At 35.8% G+C, this 24,182-nt stretch overlaps 1 protein-coding gene across 11 annotated transcripts in view; it reads right to left on the bottom strand.

Moving 5' to 3' along the window:
• NBEA (neurobeachin) overlaps positions 1-24,182 on the bottom strand; it is a 460,498-nt gene that overhangs the window by 325,936 nt on the left and 110,380 nt on the right. For all 11 annotated transcript variants that reach the window (XM_058419545.1, XM_058419546.1, XM_058419548.1 and 8 more), the window contains 5 exons: positions 17,375-17,572; positions 16,846-16,979; positions 8,969-9,077; positions 6,334-6,486; positions 5,417-5,585 (listed from right to left, as the gene is read on the bottom strand). In XM_058419545.1, the coding sequence (XP_058275528.1) occupies positions 5,417-5,585; positions 6,334-6,486; positions 8,969-9,077; positions 16,846-16,979; positions 17,375-17,572 (763 nt within the window). The remainder of the gene's footprint in view (positions 1-5,416; positions 5,586-6,333; positions 6,487-8,968; positions 9,078-16,845; positions 16,980-17,374; positions 17,573-24,182) is intronic.

Below are 24,182 nucleotides of genomic sequence, written 5' to 3'. Positions count from 1 at the left end.
TAAAATTGTGCTATCAGTTCTAACAACAATCAAATGTAACATTCTTTCCTCTGTTTTGATTTTTTTTTTAGTATGTTAAAAAGCAAGATCTTTCTACTCAAATGAAAAAAGCGTGATACAGATAGCAGAATCTCATCTCCATGCACGCATAAATAACATCACAAGATATGTGGATCATAGAGGACCTGATTTTCTCTCTGCTGTAAATCTAACAAGAACTGAGTTCCATTCAAATCCAGCCCCTGAAATAACTCTGTGGAACTTTTTCTATCAACAAAAACTATGATTACTTTTCCCTCATAATAATTTCTGTAGTTCCCACTTCCACAGCTCATGTTTGAAAATATTGGACATGAGAAACAGTCTTAAAAACTATTTAACATGACAGAACTTGTACTTTAACCACCACGCATTCTGTGATACTACTCCTAGAGGTAGTACTCATTGAGTGTGAAGGACACAGGGAACACCAATAGAGAGAGAAATGCCTGGCCACCCAGTTCAGGAGGGAACTGAACCACAGAGTAGTTGGGAACTTAACTGCACATTTCTCTCACACATCACAGGCTCCCCAGTGGAGTGGTCACGGCACCAAGCCTGTCTGACTCCAAGAGCTGGGACAATCAGGCACAAGGTGTTACTCTTTGGGTGTCCTGAACAGGGCCAGCAATTGGACTTGATGATCCTGATGGGTCCTTTCCAGCTCAACATAAAATAATCACAGAAGGAAGCTACATATTTTAAGTAATTTTTACTCCATTGCCTGCTTTGTTTTGTGTTCATACTGCAGTCGCTGGGTGAGCCTACTCTCTTTATTCTGTATGATTTAACCAAATATTAAAGGCTTGCCTGCGGCAAATCAAGATAACCTGCTATAACCATAGTCTAAGTGTAAAAAATAAGTAATAAAATTTAGATTTTTTTCTTTGGAAATTAGTTTGACTTTTTAGGTTCTTCGTAAAAAAAAATTGAAACAAGCAATGCCAGAAGAAAAGTGTAACTCAATTTTAAACAGGCAACTTGTCTCCACTACATGGATCCACATCTAAAATGTAAAACCTACTAAGAATAATTATGGACCAAGTTGATATTTTTACACTCTGAAACAGTGTTTCCAGCACCTCAGAAGGAAATGGGAATATAAATATGAAATCAGTATTCTGAATCTAAGAATGAAACAGGAAACCAACAATGAAGAAGAGACAAAAATCAAATTTAAAATAAGTAAAAGTTTTAATAAAATTAATTTTAAATAAAGTATTTATACCTCCCATTTTATAAGATGATTACTAGGAGAAGCAAAAGAAAAACTTTAACTTTTAAAAGAAAACAGCATTTGCCCAATGGGAAGCTTCAATATTGAGCTCCTTTGTCTTTAAAATAAGGGCTACTAAACTGTCAGTGCAGAAAACTCACCCACTTTGTGCTTTATTAAGATAGGGGAAGGCAATAAAACCCTGAAGAAGAGTAAACAGGCTGCAAGTAATAGTAAATCAAACTACTAATATTAAAAAGTGTTTCAGTATCTCCACATAAAAGACGACATGCCTAGAAGACATGAAAACATCACACTACTAAAATGTCTGCATGAATAAGCTTACTTCCTAATATGACAGCAAATTATTTGAAGGCACTTCAGTGCATGCAGTCAAATTTTGGATATTGGCATGAGTAAAGTCAAGTCTTCTCCAGATCTGAAGAGTCTCATGTCAAATCAGCCTAGAATCTCAGTTGCAATTTACTCACATGATGACATTTTTCTGTTTCATGCATGAAAATTAATGTTTATAGAAAATGGGTCCTATTTTTCCATTTTGAGATATCAAATGCTATTTAAAATGCAGCAACTTTACACTGCAAATAATTGTATTTTTACACTGCAACTTTCTTACTTTAACAAAATCTTTTATACATTATTCTACATTTCAACAAATTATAAACTTTCTGGCAGTAATGGCTGCAGGCAGGCTAATAAATATTAACACAAAGCCAAAATCCTGGAAGAGTTACCTTTTTTGAGCTATTGGGATTGGTGAAGTTATGAGTTGCTGAAAACAGAGGTGAAAATAAAAAGGCCTTAAGTGTGATAACTACAGCTACTTCTAGGGCTGTATTCTATGACTATAAGCTGTCTGAATCAGCCAGATCTGCACTTAATGCTAAAAAACCATTTGGTAAAGAAAAGTTATGTACTATCCAGGTGATTAAATATTTGTTAAATCCACTGTTAAATATTTTCCATTAAATCCGTTGTTAAACATTTTGCAATAAATCCATTGTTAAATATTTTCAGGAATTTTATCAGTTTCTAGCAACTAATGTGGATTTTGTAAAAAATCTTTTATGAAATGAAGTTAACATGAAATTAAATTTAGCAACCCATCACCTCAGCAATTATTATATTTTCACAGTTGTTTGCTTGCAAATCACCACAGTTATTACAGCTCTATCAGTCAGAAGCAGAAGTTATCAGTGAAATAATAGCAAAAAAATCCCCAGTGCTGATTTGCATGGAGAAGACTCCATAGCAGTTCTGGGTTTGCACATCTGTTGCTAAGTCACTGATCTTCCTCTCTGATAGGCTGACATTCTTCAATGCAACACAAGAAAAGCCACCTTTACAGACAGAAAAGAAACTACTGCTTCTTTGTAGCTGTACCAATTACACAGAGCTTTCTGCAGGGGATAAGGAAAAGGAAGAAAGAATATATAAAACTTTAAAGAAGTCAAGTTTATCTTTAAATCTAACTAAAAGACAAAATGAGAAAATTCAGATATAGCAGATCATAACATATTTTTTGAAAACATGCACGGCTTCAGTTTATAAAACACCTTCCCAACTACTCTATGAAGACATTAGAAATTTCAATTTTTGTTGTCAAACTGCTACACCAAGCACCTACAAATTTACACCTTTCAGGAACTGACCTGGTTGCCTTCCAGATGAAAAAAAAGAATCTTATCTGGAAGTGGCACAAATGAGAGGAGAATGTACTATACTCTGAATAAAAGAAAATATAGGGATGTAAACCACCCATATCTATGCTTAATTTAGAGTTAACTGATTCATTTCTCATTCCTAATTTTGTATCCTTGTATACCTCATGCCTTCTGTTCAGATTTTGATGAATACATTATATATTTTTTGAAGCTATGCAACTGGCATTACACATACAAATACTCAAAAAAATACAGCTAATTGTAAAGAGGCAGATCTGGTCAACATAAAAACAATCCATGCTTCCTACAGAAAGAAATGTCACTGACTCCAAAAAGAGTAAACCTAGCCAGAGGGTAGCAGTCCGTAGTATGCAATACATTTTCAAAGTTTTATTAGGTAGTAGTATCACAACACAGAAGCATAGAATTTTTTTTTAAACTTAAACAAATATACTAGAAAAAAAAAAAAAAAAAATAATCCCAGCCATAACAAGTAGACTGTATTATCAAACTTCCACTCTCAAGCTAGTTAAAGGAATTTTCCAAGTCTCTATCTAGCTGTAAATATGGTTGACATCTGAAAACTTTACCTTACAACAGCTGGGTATTCAACAGTCACAAACACAATGCATATAAGCTGATCATCTGAGTTTTAAACATCCCAATTGCTCAGTGATCTCAGATACAGCTCATTTGTCGGACGGTAAAACTGTACCTGTGCAGCATAACAGCATAAACCTCAACAGAGCAGATCTCTGAAAGTACGAATCTGGAAAAAGCCACTCCCAGGGTAGGATTCAGCTGACCCTAACTTCAGACATCAACAGTGTAGTTCCCACACAAGACCAGCTTCTAACTTCCCACCCAGGTTAGTGGAGATCTAATCAATAGAGGCAACACAATCTGGAAAGTGACTGCATTTCAACCAAAGCCTTTCTCAAGTGCCTGTCAGAGGTAAGACACAGCTTCCTAAAGATACTTACTAGTGTAAGTTTTCATGCCATAAAGTATACAAAATACCTACCCAAAACAAACAGATTTGGTGTTGGATACACAAGAAACCTGCATCCTTCTGAGAGGCAGGTGAGACTGCCTGTCACTGAGACTACAATGATGCTAGAAACCTGTATTAAAAGGCAACTGATTCCTGCACTCCTCTGTGCATAATCAGCAGACATCTAGCTAAGAAAGAGACGCCTTCACTGCAGGCACCAAAAAATGAAGTTAATTCTATTTTGGCAGCAGGAATCCAGAATCAGCATGAGTGGACAAGATAATTTATCCCTGACAAAGATTTCAAGCTAATTAAGTAACCACCACAGGTAATTTTCATTATCTAGGATTTCAAACTTTCATTTAAATGAACAGAGAACAGTGGGCTTTTGTTAAGAGTTTTAAAATAAATTTTAATAATTTTTGAAGACTACTCTTCATCTAATGATATACTATGTGAGAACTATGAATGTGATCCAAAATCCTAGAGCAGCCTTTTCTGTGACCTTCAACACCTTCATTGCCTATTAGGACACATAATTTAGGAAAAGAATTGTTACTTACAGTTTTATTTCTTAAAAAAAACTTGATGGAAACACTCATGCATACAGCTCACTTACAAATAAGAGTTAGCCAATACTTAATGCGTTAGATATGTAATACCCATGAATATTAGTGACGTGCACTAAAAACATTCCCCGATTATTCAATGTCTCAGCATGACATTAATAATTACACAATAAAAACAAATACTAAATTCTCCTTTATCAGGTATTTTTTAAAGAGACTTTCAGCCAAATCCTTCCTGCCTTACACAAATAGATAGCTAAATGTAATGGGATTACAGTGAGAATGTATAGGATTAGAATGATTTGCTCTGGTAAACGCACATCTGTAACATGCAGTGCTCAACCAGTATAAGTTTATTGCATTTTGTTGGCGCTGTCACACAGTATCTCCTGTGCTAAGCTAAGCACCTTGCTTTAAGGGAAGTTAAATAAAGCTCCATTTTATAAGGACAGAGAAGAAGTATTATTGAACTGGAAATACAGCTTCAGAGACCTTTGCAGTGAGAACAAGAAATTTTCACTCTGTTTTCAAGATCACTCAACACTACTAATCACTCAAACCAGAGAAAGCTTTCTTTGGCATATGAAATACATGTAATATTTCCTCTTTATTACAGAAGAAGAAAAATCAATCTTTTTAATATGTTTCCTAAAGTATGCCCACATAAGTATATGCTACGTGACTGGAGACCAGAGTTGGAATCTTCTGGGAATACATATAAACATAAATTATCAGCATGGGTTTATGATACAACATAAAGTACTTCCTTAGTCCTGCTACTGACGACCACTGGTACCAGATATTGCCATTTATTTACCTCCTTGTCTACAGATCCAAGGAGCTCAGACATATATAACATAAACCTTCCTACAGGCGAGATGCTTATGTTTTCTTCCTTATGTGTTGCACTTACCCAATCCCTTAGGAGTGATGCCACTGCTATCAGCAGGGTTGACCACCCAGTAGTAGTACTTCAGCGTGTGCATTAACTGCAGCACCGTGCCCACTCTGCGTATGGTGTTATAGATCGTAGCAGTCCCAATGAACTCAGCTGACAGGTAGGTGTACAAAGAGAGCTGCACCTGAGGAATGGAATAGTTATGCACGTAAATGTAACATCTGTATTAGTAACCTTAAATTGTAGGGGGTCTTCTTAGAATAGACCTTGGATAGAATACAAAAAACTGAAACACTAATTACAAGTCTGGTTAGGGCAGGAGCTGCACTGGTACCTAGGAATGATTTAAGTAAAGATAAACATACTGGCTTGTTTTCTATTCTGACTTGTTATACGAGAAATATATATATTCAGTTTTTAGGACAAAGCCACTTTTCACTTTGGTTCATATATCTCAACTATGATTGCTTAGGAAAACAAATAATCCATTATTACCAGAGATGAGCGATAATATTTTAGAGATTTTATCAAACTAGAATACATAGTTTGAATTAAAATGAGAGCTTACATTAATATGTAACAGAACACATTTTGCCTGCAACTAAAAATACAAAATTTTATGCTTAATCTGTAAGAAAACAATGTAATGCAATCACTGAAAAAGGGACTGGGTTTCTTGAAACTGTCTTCAGATAACCAGACAGAACCTTAGGCAATACTTTAACTGCTTTTAGGAAATTATAAAAGACATTGGAATATACAGTTAAGCAGTGTACAGACTTCACGATCTAAAAATCATTACTATTACCATGTTTATACAAAGAAAACCTGAAAGAGAAAAAAATCAAAAACCTAAATAGAATGTTATAAAAGAACACAGGTATTTAATTTTGTTGTAGGAGAGTCATAAAATTATTCAAGTGAACCATTACCTTTGCAGGGGTATGTATCCAGATAGCAGGATTAAAAAGGATGTGATCACATAATTGCTTCAACAGAGGTGCTCCATGAGATAATCCATCCAAATATTTTGCAAATGACAAAAATTGTTCCAGAACTGCTCTGGTTATATGAACTCTAGATGACTGGGGGAAAAATAATCAGAATGAAAAAAGATAAAAGAAAAAAAATCTTCTTCTTTAATACAATTACAGCAGGACTATGAAGCAGTATTTTCATCTGGCTCATCATTACTAAATATGTGCAGCTTTGCATGTTTTGATGTAATTGAATATGAAGGCAATTTATATTTTCTAACAATATTAATGGTCTTTCTAATGGCTATATTTGACAGGTTTAAATATTCATTAATAACTTTATTTTTTAGGGTTTTTTGGCATTTTTCTTACTTGGGTTTGTTTTCATTTTATTAGAATCTAGTCAGGAGCCTACATTTTACAACATAATTCTTGAGAACTTCATCGGAATTCCTTATCTCTTCTTAAATTAAAGAAGTGTCTCACTGAAATTGTGTGTGAACACACATTATTGGGCAACTTGCTTTTGTTTCTTAAACTTAAGTAGGTGTTTGAAGGAGTTAGGTTCATGGTTTCCTCAAATTTCAGGACTCTCCATTTCATAACACGTGCCATAAAATCACTGTTGAGCCCTGCTCCTATGTTGTAACGTGTCATCAGGACTTTGTCAAACTTCTTTGTATACTAAATTAACAGATGAATAAATAGTGAAAAACTCTAAAAATCCTTCTACTTGCCATTTCCACAAAATAGCAAGCACTGGAACAGGCTGCTCACGGAAGTGGTGGAGTCACCATCCCTGAGGTATTTAAAGTTGTATAGGCAGTTGGACTTGGCAGTGCTGGGTTAACAGTTAGACCCGATCCTAAAGGTCTTCTCTAACCTAAATGATCCTATTATTCTATTTTTAATGCTGTAAGTACGGTCTGGGAATATGGAGATTTATTATTTTTAGAACCAAAGTCTACTTGTCAGTAATACAAGTTCAGCCTGGATACTGAATTTCCTTTGGCTCATACATCAAAATTCATAATAAATAACCTGCAACTAATATGAACAAAAATGCTGTTTGGAAGTTCAAGTAAAAAAAAAAAAAAGCTCTCTGTTGTCTCTGAAGTGTTTGATTAGATGTAAATGAACAACAGATTCAACAGATAATTTACAAATAATAAAATTGAGACTAGGAAACAAAAGGATTTTTTTTTCCACCATGTGTGCCAACTGAATATAAGCATATATTGAAAAAAATAGAATGCATCCTTTCAAAAAACTGCAGCTAAGTGAATACAATGTAAAAACAAAACAAAACAAAACCAGAAAATGACGTGTTTTAAGAATTAAGCTGTGATCAATGGAAATACTTTAAATATTCACACGCCCAAATCTAATTAACATAGGAGGTGTTAATCAGAAGAGCATGCCAACTTGAAAAAAAAGAATCATGTACACCATTCTAAATTGATGCATTCCTTGTGTATAAGCCACAGTGCTCTGTTCAGGAGAAAGCCCTCCATGAGGGCTCACTGGTCTGCCTGTGTGTAGCTTACCAAACCAAAGCTAACAGCTTTGTAAATTCATTTTGGTTAGGGCACAAGAAAACCTACCCTTGGAAAAAACACCACCTTAGGGTAGGCTAGTTCTTTGAAATTCTAAATCACACTTGCTTAGTAGTTTAAACAGAAGCACAGAAAATCTGCTTTTAGGTATTGAGTGAAGGTATCTCCCTAGCCGCAAAGAACAATGGGAACAGAATACGAGAAACTACTTATCATTCTTCTTCAAAATTCAGAACATTTTTGAAAGGTGATAGTATGATTTTTAAATCTTCTACTTAAAAGACTGCTATGCTGACCTCATGGTAATAAAAGCCCAGTCATAGATATTCAAGAATGTCAGAGCCATGAGCTTCAATCATAGGATCATTACTCTTTAGTATGTCTGACAATAGTTTGGTCTCAGATTATTTACATTATTAAACCCCAGTAACAGTATCATGAGGCAGGGGATGTTCTTCAGACAACTGAACTGAACGTCAGTTTGGTGATAACTGCTCATCATGCCTGAAAACCAGCAGAGAATACCCCTTGCAACTATTTATTTCAGAAATTAAATTCTGTTATAGTTTTTCTTCTTCAAAACACAGGGCAACTATTTCAGTAATTTCAGAATTGAGTCACAGATGATTAATTTAACTTTTATTAACCTACACACACCAAAAAAATAAATCTCAGTTATTACGTTTCTGCTATGTTTGTACAAACGAGAAATAAAAGAACTTTCCTAAGCAAGTTTGAAGGAACAGAAAGCGCAGAAATAAAAATATTTTAAAGTGATTCAGAACCAGATCTAAAGTAAGAACATGAATAAGAGAACAAAAGCACCTTGAAAAAAATTGATTCTTTGAATACTGGTATATAAGAGGATGAGGAAGATGAAGAGACTCCTGTAGACAACTTATAAAATATTTTAAATTTATAATACATATATCACAAATATATTTTATTCCACCATACATTTCAGCCAAGTGATTGAAAGTACCACAATGATGGCAGAAATACTAGGAACAAAGATCAAAACCCTCCAAACATACCTTTTCAAGCAGATAGCCAATGACTAGAAAGCCTTTTCCACCAAGCATTTGTTCTTGCATGGCTACTGAACTCTTAAGAAGCTCAACCAAAAAAGCCAATAGGGTAGCACTGCATGTAAAGAACAAGATTTTTTGCAGATTAAAAATGTTGCTTTCTCAATAATCACTAGCTATTAAGTAAATAGAATAGGCTTAAGATGGTGAACAATTCCTTAAAAGAATATAGAAAAAACAAAGAAATTCCTCTAGTGATTTTTCACATATTACAAAGGTAGGAGTGGGATTTCATACTCAAACAAGCGTTGTCAGAACTCCTGGTTTGACCACGACTATGCCACGCTTTAAATACCCAGTCCTGGATGTTGCAGCTCTAGCCAAAGTTTCGGCAGTAGAAAGAGGCAGAAGACACTGAGTGGAATCCCATTAACAGTGCTGGAATGACGCAGACAGGGGCCGTGTCCAACATTTCACTATCCAGACTAACTATGCTAAGCAGCAAAATTTGCAGCCAGTAGGTAAGTCCCCATTCCATACTTTCAGTCCCTAGAGTCTATCAACACAGAAATGAGGCATAGAATGTTTGAACACAAACACAGGCAATGACACCCACCGCAAACCACAGTGGAACAACAGCAGGGTGGAGAGTTTCCTTCAAACTTTCTAAAGACCAAACATGAGAATAATATCTGCCTGACCAATAAAGGTTAAGGGTTACTTTTTATCCAGTTAGGAAAGCACAGAGAGATTCCAGAGGCTACAAGGAAATCACCCCCCAGCCCATCCCAGCAGTATCTTTAAGTGACGTGCTCAGAAAACAGAGAGAGGGGAAGTGTTCAGAAAAGGTTCCGGTATAGACACATAAGAGATATGAAAGACTTCAGGCAATGGAATTGGCAAGAAAGTGAAACTACATTATGAAAACCAGCAGTGGAAACATGACAGATCAATCCACCACAGGGAAAATAAATCATAATTGCCTCCTGGGTGATGAGAATAAAACAAAAATACAGTTATCTGTTGCTGAAAAACCCAGAGGAAAGGGAGAAAGAAAAAGAACTGTGACAGAAAGGAAGTATTTAGAATTACTTTTCAAATATCTCAAAAAGGTAGATGTTATTGTTATATGTATTCTAGTGCATATACAGTGCATACATAAAATCATTATTCCTTTTCTAAAAATTAAATAGATGTAACAGTTCCTAGCTATACAGACAAGTGTCTGCAACCACGAAGGTTCTCACATAGGTAGCAGGCACAGGCAAGAGTGAAAAACTGTGGGTTTTGCAGTTATGAAAAATATTCAACCTGCATTTGATACATTTCAACTTTTCTTACAGTATCTAGTCATCTAAAGGTTCAAATAGAATCTCTTACTTTGAAATAAATGTTGAGATTGGTTAATCCTCACCAGCACCAGAAAATAATCAAAGTGCTGAGGAAAACAAGATTTATTCTATTTGTTGAGTACGGCTGTCATGTAAAAGAACAGAAGTAGCCAAAGTACGTGCTGGGAACATGAAATAGTGCCTTGTCTTTCTTCATTGTTGAATGGTCATAATAATCCATCTAAAATAACATACAGAATGCTCCACAGAGTGTCAGCAATAAAAGAACACAGATAATATCCATTTACAGTACTCCAAAGCTATTATCAAAACAGCCTGTCAAGCTGTCACATCAACTTCGAACCGGATTATATGCATCAATTTTTTTTTTTACCCCAACCAAAAGTTTCTACTGTATTTGTCATCTAAAATAGGAATTTAATAATTTTTAATACATGAAAATCCATAAGGTGAAATAAAATTCCATTTAGATAGATGGTGTTTACTACTATCCTCTATGAATAATCTTAGGACAACAAGCCATTATGCACAAAGTCAAGAAACAGCATACACCTTTGCAGAATTAGAATTTAAATTACAATAGCAAATACTATTATATTCAAATGTCAAAAAATATTCGTAAAAAGGACTGTAAAGATTTTTGAACCATTAACAGACTTAAGTTCATTTTCTATTCTCAGAAGTACTCCGTAAAAAGCCTTTAAAATTGTTTCAAAGTTTACTTTTTCATTCTATGAATTTAGATGTAAACTCATGGGCTAGAGTTAGTCTTGTATCAATACAACTTCTATACAACTGTTAGAAATTCTGACAGACTCTGAATACAAGTTGTAAGACACACTGACACCATAAAAATAAAGATTTTTCCCTCTTTCTCTCTATTTAAGCACACATAAATCATAAGTCAACTCAGAAACCCTAAGTGACCAGTTTATACCTAACCACGCCATAGACACAGATATAGACAAGCTGGTTCTATGTAAGAAAGACTAACTCAAAAGAAGTGTAGTAATTCAGATGCAGCCAGTGCCCAAATATCACTTTTTAGATATTAACCATCTTTATGGGGGCTATGGCTTAACTAACTAATCCTGCCTGCCCACATTACCTCTGCACAGAGCCACTTTAGCTGCTTCTGCAGAGTGATGCCAGTGTTTCCAGGTTCAGGAAAATGTATTAATTTAGCCAATGTCTTTGTGAATGAGCTATGCTTTTACTTAATTCCAAAATGGCTCTTAACATCTATTGATCCAGACACATAAAGATACCTCAATCCAGCTCTGCAGAGTCAGCTCATGTCTGCAGGCAGTAATTCTAACTTCTAATCCTTCTGCATTATCCAAGATTGCCACCATAAATAATAGAGTTGACTGTAGTATATAGTAATTCAAATCTTGGGATAGCATACATGAATGCATCATTACACCTTCAAGCACATTAAAAAATCCAAGTACCAGAAAATGCAGCAGTTAAGGAGAACCATCTGGCAGGCACATAGAGACACAATGAAGTTTGAGATGAATACTGCAGAGGGCCACCGTATTGATAAAAATTAACATAATAATTAAATTTAACTAGCAGTTTGCTCATATTATTATGCAGGAAATTAGATAAGTAAAAGATGCGTAACATTCCAACTCATAGAAGAACTGTAAAATCAAAATGGAAGTTTGTAAAATTCTCACTGCATGTACAGTACTGAAGGATATTACTACCTGAAGATGCTCAGAGATAGGCAGAAAACAGACTACATGCTGTCTGTGGGGTTGGGTGATTTTGGGGTGGGGGGGGGAGTGGGCATTTATGGTTTGGGTTTTGTTTTGTGGACTTTTTCCCTCTGAGAGGTTGCTTAGACTTCTTTTAGATGAAAATTCCTTTTTGGAGGAGGAGGGAAGAATGAAACTGCACTAATAGCTGTCGCACACAACACTGGTTTTACATGTAATGTTCTTCGCCTTACATACTTTATGTATGGCATAAATGCCAAACAACATCTGATCTGCTTGAATTCTCAGATAAACTTTCCCAGCCTCTTTAAAACTTCTCCTTCATTGTCAGACTGACCTCAAGGAAATGTGTATCTAGATACAATAATCCATACTGAAGTAGTGTATTTTTCCCCTCAATATTACATTCTAAGAATTTAATCTAATTTGGAGGACTGTATCCAGAAATTTTAACAATTTCTAGGGATACTCAATTTATTTATTCACCTTGGCAGATGAACACAAATTAAACCTGAAGATCTGAAATATGAAAATATTTATCAGCAGAAAACAGGTTGCCAAAATCATTATTTTAAAAAGGTTGTTGTTGACAGAGGAAAAATAATGTTGATGAAAGGACTGTCATCTATGCTGAACATTTTTCAACCAGAATTTAACAAACTTACCAGCAACTAACATGCATCAGATTGCTGCTCAGTAACTGACATTACACATTAAACTTGCAAAATTCTGTGCACCGCCACACAAAATTTCTCTCCATTCTTTCCTACTTTTAAGACTCCTAGATATAAAGGATACTTCAGCCCATTCCTACATCTCTTCCATATCATGCCTTTCCTAGAACAGATTAGTTTGTCTGCAGTGGAGCCAAGATACAGATAGAAAATGAAACTGTGCATGTCAAGCAACTCTAAATCAGAGAACTATGATAATTATTGAAAAGACAGCTTATTTCCAAAAATAATAATAAAAAAATCCAGTAGTTTTCCATTATCAAAAAGCAGGAGAAAAAAAGGCAATGGAAAAAGCATGATGATGCAGTACATCTAATGGTTATGATATTATTTAGAAGTATTTGAGAAGTCCGGAATTTGCACCCTTAGGATAAAAGTGAAATTTCCCTTGGCTTTTTGTTTGTTTTGCTTTGTTGTAGTTATTTTATTCTATTTTATTTATAAACTACTACACAGATCAGTTTCCCTAGACTCCTCATCCCCATGATAATTTTCTGTCAGATTTGCCTTAATATGTTTCATCTTGGATTGTGCATTAATAAGTTATCTGGATTGGATTTTACAAAAGGCACCTTTAGCTAAGGTAGACATGTTACTTTGGAGATCTAAGTATGATTATTAATTACACACCATTTAACTTGAACAGTCTATATAAAAAAATGATGCAGGTATTTGTTTTGTCTGATTCTCTTTGGGAAGGAATCCTTTATAAAGATTAAAATTCTTTATTTGTATTTTCAGCTTTTCAAAAGTACTACAGAAAGACTGTATGAATAACTCCATCACAGGCAGTTAATATAATAACTATTGAAAATTAATCTTAGATAAACACATAAAGTGGTATTAAGGAAAAATATACACCAACAATTAATGCTTCCATGAGCTACAGTTATGGTAGCTCTCTAAAGTGCTTCCTTAGCTTCCAGTTTAAATATTTATTTTCCTTTCTGTAAGCTTGTTGAAGAGAAAGGGGAAGTGAGTTCTTTCTTATGCCTTTTCAATTCTTTTCTCAAAGCATGTGATGAAGCTAATACAACTACTAATCAGGTTTCAATCTTAAACATGAGTCAGCTGAACAGGTGTTGTGTGGGAGAACTAGAGAAGCAAGTCACCTCTGCTTACAGGCAAAACATTTTGGGACACAGACTCCAGTAATAAATTAGCCACCCTTAATAATCCCTGGATCTTCTGGAGTATGCAGAGGTACAGCAGCTCTGGAGTTTACAATGGATTTCTGCTACATGATAGCAGTGGCTATATTTTCATTATAAACTCTTGTCCAGGCAAGACCAATTTGGCAAGTCACCTTCACAGTTGGGAAAAACTCCAGTACAACTGATTTTATCTGATCATAGCCAGGTTGCACTAGTGATGTGAAATGTTAGGAGCAATATCCAGCATACTTCCTTTCAAAACAGCGAGGGAGTGAGTGGGTTACCAGCACTCAACAACGTAAATTCTGAATTTTACACTGGAGACAGCAATGGACTGAGACCTTGGCTCTCCATTAGAGGTACAAAGGCAATTGCAACAACCTCAGGAAGAATTACTTCCAGACATACTCTCAAGTTTAAATACCTGTGCCAGCTATGACAAGAAAATTATTGAAACACAGAATAAGAGGGACAGGTTAGGGAAGTAGGATACTACACAGCATTCACCTTATTTGCTGCCATGATCTTTCAGATAAATTCATTTAAACTGAAGGCATTAATAGACACTATTGGAAACTCATAGATTTTTCATATTAAGCTAATAAATAAAATCAATCCATGCAACTAATTTGTGTCAAGTAAGTTGTTTCATACCTGTAGAAAATGAAATATAGATAATTTTAATAAGTTTTTTATTTATGTTCAGATGATGAGGTTTTGTGTTCTATTAATAAAGCTGTTCTAATATTAAAAATCAAAAAACCAAATCAAATAATTGAGAACCCTGAGCTTATTAAACGGATTTTGATACATGCAGGAGAGAAACAGGTGAAAAGAATTCAGAAAAGCAGTAGAACTGGGACAGTCCTCTGTTGCTGCTGTGGATGTACAACATCAGATACATGAAGAGAGACAATAATCTAGTAAATAAGGGGGAACAAGGAAAGGACTCTAAGCGCACCACTTCCTTTATTCTACTACTCAAATGAACCTTTTCATTTTCATGTTTAGCTCTCTTTCCTCGTTACCGTCTTTCTTTAATCCGAAAAATAATTTATTCTTCTATTTGCCTACTTCCTTTTTCACTTCCAGCATTGTTTTTCTTGCTACCTATACCCCATTAAATAAAATATGAGAAAATATTGCACATACACCAAAAGCACTCTATTCAACATATAAATTATATCTCATCAAGCAGCCATTTGCTTAAATTTTTTTTCAATATGTTCTTGAGTTAGAATCACATCCTCCTGTATTATGCATTTGTACAACCATATAAAACAATGAATTACAGGTCCTTTTTTTTAGAATATAATCTAATTATAGAAGAAATGCATTGACTTATTCAAGAACTGGGGTTTTTTTCTACTTACAGTTCAACTAACTCCAGAAATGTTCTGTATATTTTCAATTAAACATTATGAATGTTCTCACTCACTGGGTAGACCACACGCTTGGGAAGAATTAACTTACATTACATTAGCTCTACATTTTTAAACAGATCTAGTTATTGCTTTGTCATCTATTACAGGTTCAGCTCTTTAACACATTTAACATACTCTTTATTCTTATGTTGAGACACATATGACATAACCTTCCTTAAGCTAGAATAAAGCATTTCTGGCTTCTGCTTTACCAGTAAATAAAAACATATAGGGATTTTTTTCCCCAAGCTTATTTCAAGCCAAGCATTTATATTTCCCTTACTTTACAATGCTTCAATGCAAAGTACATCCTAAAAAAACTTTAAAAAGTAAATATTCCACATTGACCATTACACAACCAGCTTTTCTGTTTTCCAAATTCATTAGCAATTTTTAAAAATAGTTAATTGTTTTTTCAGTTAACTATTTTTAACTGAAGTATCTAATACAATAAGAATTATCCAGAATAATTAATAGAAGAAGAATATAGGCAGGAAAATAAACCATGTGTTCTGCATTACGCACCTATTTTGTCACCTAATTCAAATAGAAAAGACAGCTTATCTTGCCCCTAAACACTGCATTCTAGCAGGCTTTGGTTTTTAATAATCCTCCAGGGGAACACTGCACTAGTCATTCAGCATTACCTTTTCATATTTGCTAGCCCAAAGATTTGGGCCACAAATTTTTCAGAAGTTTAGCTATTCTGTGCTGCCTCTAGGACAGGAGCTTGCTGTGACAAGCACGTGGCAAGAGATCTTTTCAAAAATGACTGTAGCTGAGCTAGTTTTGAGAAAGGAGTCACCACGTCTGGAGATACCTAAAGGATGTGCAGGCATGGTACTTAGGGACCTGGTTCAGTGGTGGACTTTACAGTCCTAGGTTAATGCATGGCCTCCATGACCTTAGAGGTCTTTTCTTAAAGGATTCTATGATTCTAAGTCAGTATGGGTATTAACAGACTCCTAAAGTAGTCCTTTTCAGGCTTCCAGTGGAAGCATTAACATCTGTGAAGGCTTTTCAACTTAGAGATGTCTTCCATAGTATCAGAGGAGAAACTTCATGGATCCCAGCTTAAAATTCTCTTGGCGTGTCCCCAGTCACTACTGCAATTGTAATATGATGACAAAATGCCTGATCATAGCTCTATGACTTTCTGACCGCATATTAATTATTGAATGTTATGAAATAAGAATTCAAATGACACAGACTTTGAGAAGGTAAACAACATTGCACTCTCAAGTAAAAGCATATTGATTTCTCTCAGAAGTTGGATGAACTGTCATAAAACTACCCTTAAAGACTCTGAAGTGATTCAAATTCATCATTTGATCATATCAGTTTTATACAGTAAACTACTTTCTTAAAAGATAATAATTTTTTTAAAAAGAAGCAAGGTTAAAATGTAGAAAAAATTAGAGAACATTCCCACAAAAAAGAAAAGGAAAAATAGTGCTTAATTTAGTTTCTATCTTGGTTATAAGAGGCTTACCAAACTGTTGTTTCCACCTGACTGTCATGCAGCTGTCGATTGTCTAACTGGGCAAAGAGAGGAAAAAGAACCTGGATCCCTCCGATGGAATGAATTGCGCTGTGAATGGAGTGGGTTACAATAGCTTTCACATCCTAAAGACATAAAGGAAAAAACACAATTAATCTCCATTTAAAAGGGCAGTTAAAAATGTAATTTTGGAGCACTTTAACACTAAATTGAGTTCAGCCTTTTTAAAATTTTGTATAAATACTTTTACTTCAATTATAATCGCTATATTCAAAGGCAAACATTAAAGAGAAAATTTTCAGTATCATGGACAACTGTGCCTTATAGTATGAAGTCTGTATTTCTTATGGAACATTTTTTTCCTTGCTTTGTAAAGAGAACAAAGAAAGAACAGTTTAAGTTAAAGTTATATTAAGAACTGACAGAGCACAAAAGAACAATCTCTGTATAGTAGCAGACAAATCTTCTGTGTGATGTTCAGCCAACAGTAATCACAGAGCATCAACTTAGCAGCACCAACCTGAAGCATGAGAGCATGGGGGGAGTGTACAAAAATTGAAGGATTCTCCTTTGGTGAGGATTCAAGGCATAGCTGAGCATCAGTGGCCTTCGCATTATAGGTAAAAGCAATGCTACTCGCGAGTTTCCCATCATACAGCACTTGTTTGTGGTGCTCAGCCAGATGAATGTCACTCTCAGATTTAAATTTGAATGTGCTCTGAAAAAAACCACAAGTTTTAGAAAGTAATTAATTTAGACAGATTCCTTGCCTCAAAATGTGCAAAAAACTACATTGGACTTGAAAGGGAAATAAATAAACTACTGAACTTTGCTTGAATTTACCAGTAGCCTAATGCTACTGAACAATGAGATTTTTTTTTCATTTACTCTACACCACTCAATGCGCCAATACGTTATTTGGTATTTTATGTATCATCTCTCCTTTCAGCATCAGTGTTTACAAGTTTCAGAAGTAACTATCTTAAAAAAAGTCTCATTAATCAGCCATAAATATGTTAAAATAAAATGTAAGCATAAAACACATTAAAAATAAAGAACAAATTAAATGTGCTGCATTTTAGAACTCACTCAAATTAGAATATAAAATGCTATCTACCATGTTGATTAAAGGAATAGTTATTTTTGAACATTAAAAACCATACTTCATTAACAGTCAGGAGTGTATATATAAACAAAATGAAATCCAAAATAAACCATAAATGCCAGATTTCACATTAATTATTCTCAAATTCAGAGCTTTTCCAAGGAAGACTGAAGAATTTTGCTATTTTTAAATATATTACAATTCATAACTTATCTAAAATTAAGTGGTTTTGGCAACACTGACAATAAAGCACAAGAAGATTGATTTCCATCTTTCTGCAAAGCCGTGTCAGACTTACTTGGTATATAACAGTCATAACAGCAGCAAAGACAACTAGTAGTAACACAGTACAGTGCTGCACTAGTATAAGGAAAGCAAATTTGTTAGGAATAACTAGCATGTTATTATAAGTGAAGATATAAATATATACGTGTATGTGTGTATACATATGCATAACATTATTGCTAAAATATTTACCAAGTTTAAAATAATTGATTTCTGAGATTATACATGAATCATTTCCCTTACTTTCACCACAGATGTTGATCACATCTCTTCATCCCTTTGGTCCTACCAAATCTCCCCTTTCAGAGAAATCCCCCAGTGTGAAATCTTCTATCACTGAAGCTCCTGAAAGTACCAGCACTGGGTTTTTTTTAAATCCATGTAAGAACTAAAAACAGGCAACTTATAGGCTATCAGCTGCTGCTTCCAAAAAAATTAGAGATTACTACTATTTATGTAACCCCATAAACCCCATCCAGCCTTTTCAGAACTCTCAGGGCTGCAGGAAACCCTGAAAAAATCCTTTTGATTACAGCCAAATAATGGGAAAGCACATCTGCTTGAATGACTGACACATAGCAATATAAGGTCTGCCGACTAGCACCCCTTCCATTCTACTTGGCATTGGTGAGGCCACACCTGGAGTTCTGGGCTCCCTCTGGGAGCCATGGACTCACTGGAGAGAGTGCAATGAACGGCCACTAAACATGAAGGAATTGAAGCATCTCTCATATGAGGAAAGGCTGAGAGAGTTGGGACTCTTCAGCCTGCAGAAAAGAAGTGATAGAGGGGATCACATATATAAATAACAGAACGGGCGTTAAAGAGAAGATGGAGTCAGACTCTTCTCAGAAGTGCCCAGTGGCAGGACAGAAGTCAATGGGCAAAACTGGACCACAGAAGGCTCCTCTGAACATCAGAAAACATTTCTTCACTGTGAAGCTGCCCAGCAAGGTGATAGAGTCCCTATCAAGGGACTTAATAAAAAACTGTCAGGAGATAGCCCTAGGCAACTGGATCTAGGTGACCCTTTTTGAGCAGGGAAGCTGACCAGAGGACCTCTAGCTTCCAGTGGCTTCCTACATGTTCAACCACTATGATTCTGCAATTTGCATTTGGGTTAGGAGTCTGTTTTGTAGGGAAGCTCCCAGTGATCCACACTTACTGCTCTATTCATACAGCAAAGCTGTTCAGAACCAGAGACTTCTTTCAGGCTGGAACTCAAATATCCTGCAATTGATGACTGTCATGAGCTGGCACAAGTTTTGAGTTATGGAGCAATGTCGAGTGTTTTTTTCCCAGTCAGAACCTTAGAAAGGCTTTAGAAAGGACAGGAGGTTAGTTTAGGATATTGGCACTTGTTTTCACCACTGAGAATGTCAAATGCGACTTGGGGAAGTACCCATATAAGAAACCTGATCTCCTGCAGGTCGCTCTCTTGCTTTCAAGTCGGTCACCAAGTAACATCGTGGAGAGCAGAGAAGGACCTTGCTCAGGCCCCGCCGTCCTTGGGCGGTCAGGCTGGGCCTGGCCAAGCCTCCAGGAGCTGCTGCCCACACAGGGAGCAATCCAGGCTGGCGGGAGGGCTGGGGGCTGTGGCTCGGCAGTGTCAGTCATGTGCCGGGCCAAGCCATGGCCCAGCTTAGTGGCCACTAACAACAGAAAAAGAAAGCTTGCAGCTTTGTGGGAGCTCTGAACCAGGCCAGCCTGGATGAGACCGGGGGTGGAGAGGAAGACGTACACCAGGTTCCCCCATCAGCATGGCTTTGCGCCTCTGCAGTCCGAGGCAGAGAGCACATGGCCCCTGCAGGCCTGGGCAGATTTAATCCTTTCCTGGCAACATGAAGCTTCCAAAGTCTAACTCTTTCCTGAGAAAGGGAAGAAAGAGACAGAGTGGATATAGAAAAGAACACTGCGTGAAGTCAGTGGATCAAGAGTGAAAGAACTGATAATATTATTGGACAATGGGGTTGAGGAAGTGCACATTTTTAAACAGACTTCTCTGGGGTAAACTACAGAGGAAGGGACTGTTCCTTGTAGCATCTTAATGTTGTTTGGGAGAATGCTGCTTCTAATCAAAATTGGGACTAATATGATTGAGATTTAAGTGAGAATCTCAAAGCCCTCACTCCTGGGTTAAAAGGATGTCTCAGTCTTTGAGAGGAAGATGATTTTAGAGAGAAGTGATTTGAAGCCCTCAGCTCCTGGGGTAAAAGGAGGTCCTTATTTCTTTTGAGATAGAGACAATTTTAGAGATTTGAAGAAGAGAATCCTTGTTTTCTGCTAGAAGAAGCATTCTTAAACAGTACCCCAAATACCCTGGGAGGCCTATAAGTAGCCAAGGGAAAGGCTGCTAATGGATGGGACTGCACAATTTGCAAAAATTCTGGGTGGTTGCGAATTTGTGACATTGGGAGCCACAAGACTGTTGTAGTCTTGCAGTGAGTGTCTCCATAGTACTCTAAAGAGACTCTTCTCCCAGAGTGATAAAGGAATATGTTTAAATGGTGGAACTGACTGAAAATCACAGATTTGGTCTCTGTGTTATTTTTTAAGAAGGTTAACAGTTTGCAGGGGGAGGGAAGAGTGTTTTAGAGTTTCATTCTGTTTTGTTTTATTTTTTCTCAACTTTCTTTTTTCCATCCTTTTAGTGTGTATTAATAAAACTAATTGTTTATTTTTAAGCTTAAGTCTGCTTTGCTTTTTCTCCTCCCCAAAAAAAAAATAAACCCTAAGGCTACTACACTAAATTTAGCAACCAAAATCTAGCGAACATGAAAACACTGCAATGATATTCATTCAGCCCAAAGGATAAGCCTACAATCAAGCCAAAGTAAAAACACCAATATCACACACTGTGAGTACTGGGTCCTCAGCACTAACTGTTTTAATCTAGAAATGTGTTCCTACTGTGTTAGATACTTACTGAAGTAGAAATTCCCAAAGAAGGAATATTATGCTTAGGACTTGAGAGCTGGCTCTCTGTGGATATGGCTGCCTACATCTCACTTACCAGGAAATGACTGCTACAGATTACAGATTTGTCCTAAGGAAGGTGACATGTATCTCACCCCAGAGGGCATTTTAGCTAAACATGGAAATCTCTGCGCACTTTCTGCAGAGAAAAATAATTTAATGATTTCATGGATTGCCAAATATATCTACATATACTGCATTTTAATGTTTTACCACATGAAAACACTTGTTACCCTGAAAATCTCTCATGCCTCCCTGCTTTTTCAGATTCCAAAACACATAAGATTTTTCCACAATACAGTTTTTCATAACTTAGCTGTTTAAACAAGTCAGTGTTTCAACACAAAATCTTATAATTTCATTACCATGAAATTTTGCAATGTTCTAAACTGCTTAAGTTAAAACAATTTTTACACAAATTTTGATATTATTCTATCTCCTTGTTGTCAGTATTTAATATGCCACAAGAATTTATTAAGTATCACTATTTGAAAGTCAGACACAAGTAAGTTGTGAATCAACATAATAGTGCCTCACACTTTTTGAAGAAAAGAACAAGAATTAAGGGAATATTCTGCCATCAAAGCCTAGCAGAAGTGATCATAAACTGGGAATTCCAGTTTCCTAATCTAAAAGATTATAATAACAGAATGTAAAGAGAGGCTAAAAATTCTGATATATAATACTCTTTTATTACTAGCACTGACACACAGAAAGATTTAAAAAAAAAAAAAAATCAGTATATGCATACTGTAGTGGGGACTTGGGAAAATACATCCACAGGAGGGTAGTAGAGGCTGTTGTGCATACACAACTCTGATGTCTGCCACAAGAAGTGTGAGGGCATCAAGACAGACCAAGGCTTGGATTTAGCATATTCTGTATATGTATTAAAAATCCGTATACAGGATCCATATAAAGTATGTTTGTTGCTCCTACAGGAATAGGAAGCAACAGAGAGAGATGAGAATTACTCCAGCACTGTATTCTCCCGTAAAAGAATCTGTACATGATCAGGAACATTGCTTGAATACCAGCAGCTCTCCCCCTTCAGTTATCAGCCAGACTGCAGCTTTTTGATTTACTGTTCACTAAATTTTGCCCCTGTAGGTTCAGCAATCATAAAAAATATTTTATTGTACTATATAAGTGGTTTAAGTAAATTTGAATTTTTGGTGCTATTTTGTGTCTGTGCATGAATGAGTATTCTTACTCCAACCTCATGTGACAAAAAGAATGGTATTGCAGTACTGATCAAAAACTCAGAAACAACATATGAAATAATCTGATAAACTGCTTTGAAATGCCTATGGGAGGGTTAGGAGGCATGGCACAGATTGGACATGGCTATTAGAACAGGGCTTTGAGAAACACCTTTTTATAAACAGCACCAAACACTGGTGTCAAACACATCTCTTCCTCTCACATTTCCTCGCCTGCCCCTCCATTGTGTATATCAGCCCCCCAGAATCCCAGTGCAGACAGGCTTTCCTCTCTTTGCTGCCTGGGAATCAGGATGGGCAGCAGGGAAAGCACAGTGAGAACAAGGATGCTGCTCTCATTTCCTTTTTCTTTCTTCCACCTCCAACAACTGAAAGGGTCCACAGAGTACATAAAAGTCCTGTTCGGCAACGGCAAGGCTCAAAATGAATATGCATTATTACAGAAAAAAACTGGAAATGTAAATATTGAATCATAATATGTTTCTACTAAACACAGTTTTAAATTTCAAGATACATTATGGATTAATTTGGGAAGACTTATTGAGGAAGAGACAAATCACATTTCCAGTATATTTTCCTCTCTTACCCTTAAAAATTTGATTATGAGTAATTTCTTCACAGTAGCTACTACGAGTGTCCGTTCTCAATATGGCTACTCACGCAACGTAACTTTTTTTTTTAAGGCTTTTGCTACAAGTGAAAATGTGGTATTTCAAACTAAAGCAGCAATTTTGTTAACAAATAATTTTTTTTTTTTAATTAGGTTATGCTGGTTATAACCAAATGCATGGATAAGAACATGCTAAGCAAGATCAGCATGGAAGGACTATGAAATGTTTCTGTGTTACTACACGCTATACAAGCATGTAATGTTTAATGTAATATAATAAATAATAAAACCATTATACATAAATAATTATTTGTTATACATAGTAAGTAAGACTTATTTTAATGACTTCTCTAGTCAATCCTAAAACCTGTTGCTTCTATCTGCATCACAGAACAGGAAGGGGGACAAGGTGCAACAGATTCATTTTTATTTGTAGATCAAGCTCTCAATTTTCCCAAGCTCTGGTGTCATTTTCAACATTATTTACTATGTACACTAACTGATATGTCCAAACTGTCCCATATGCTGGCAGATTATGCAGATTTCTCTGTTTTCCAGAGGTTTTAATGACAGTCATGGTCGACTAGGGGCACTATGAAAGATCATGAGGGCAGCTGAATGAGAGGCAAAATCATAATCTCTTCTCATGAGCAAATTGGGTAGAGGAATGGTCACTTCCCCTAAAGAATCAGATCCTCAGATACAATAGACCAAATTAGAAATTATAAATCAAAGGAACTGCCGCATACTGTCGTAGGATGGAAAAAAGATCTGTATGAAGGTGTTTTCAAAAATATCTCAACTATTTTGAATAATCCTTCTTTGGCAGAAGAAGTTTGGCACAACTGGAGTTTACAATTCATCTAGGGTCTTTTTAGGAGAAGTTGAGCAGTTGATTTTCCCTGTTGATCAACAGTACCAACAATTAGTGGAAAACATAGTGGACTTCTTAAGAAAAGTTTCTGAAAGGCCAGTTTGTATCAGCAAGTTGGGTAAGAGCAAAAACATGATCTCTAATGTTCAGAAATACAAGCTGATATATCAACTGAGGATCCCCCTTAGACTATTAAATCCTATACTGAAGTATTCTGAACTGGTGGACATTTGCACCAACACAGAATCTGAAAGG

Source organism: Hirundo rustica, chromosome 2, assembly GCF_015227805.2.
Source record: "Hirundo rustica isolate bHirRus1 chromosome 2, bHirRus1.pri.v3, whole genome shotgun sequence".
In the NCBI taxonomy this organism is placed as follows: Eukaryota; Metazoa; Chordata; class Aves; order Passeriformes; family Hirundinidae; genus Hirundo; species Hirundo rustica.
Note: the sequence above shows the minus strand (reverse complement) of the source record. Positions and strands in the feature narration are given on the sequence as shown.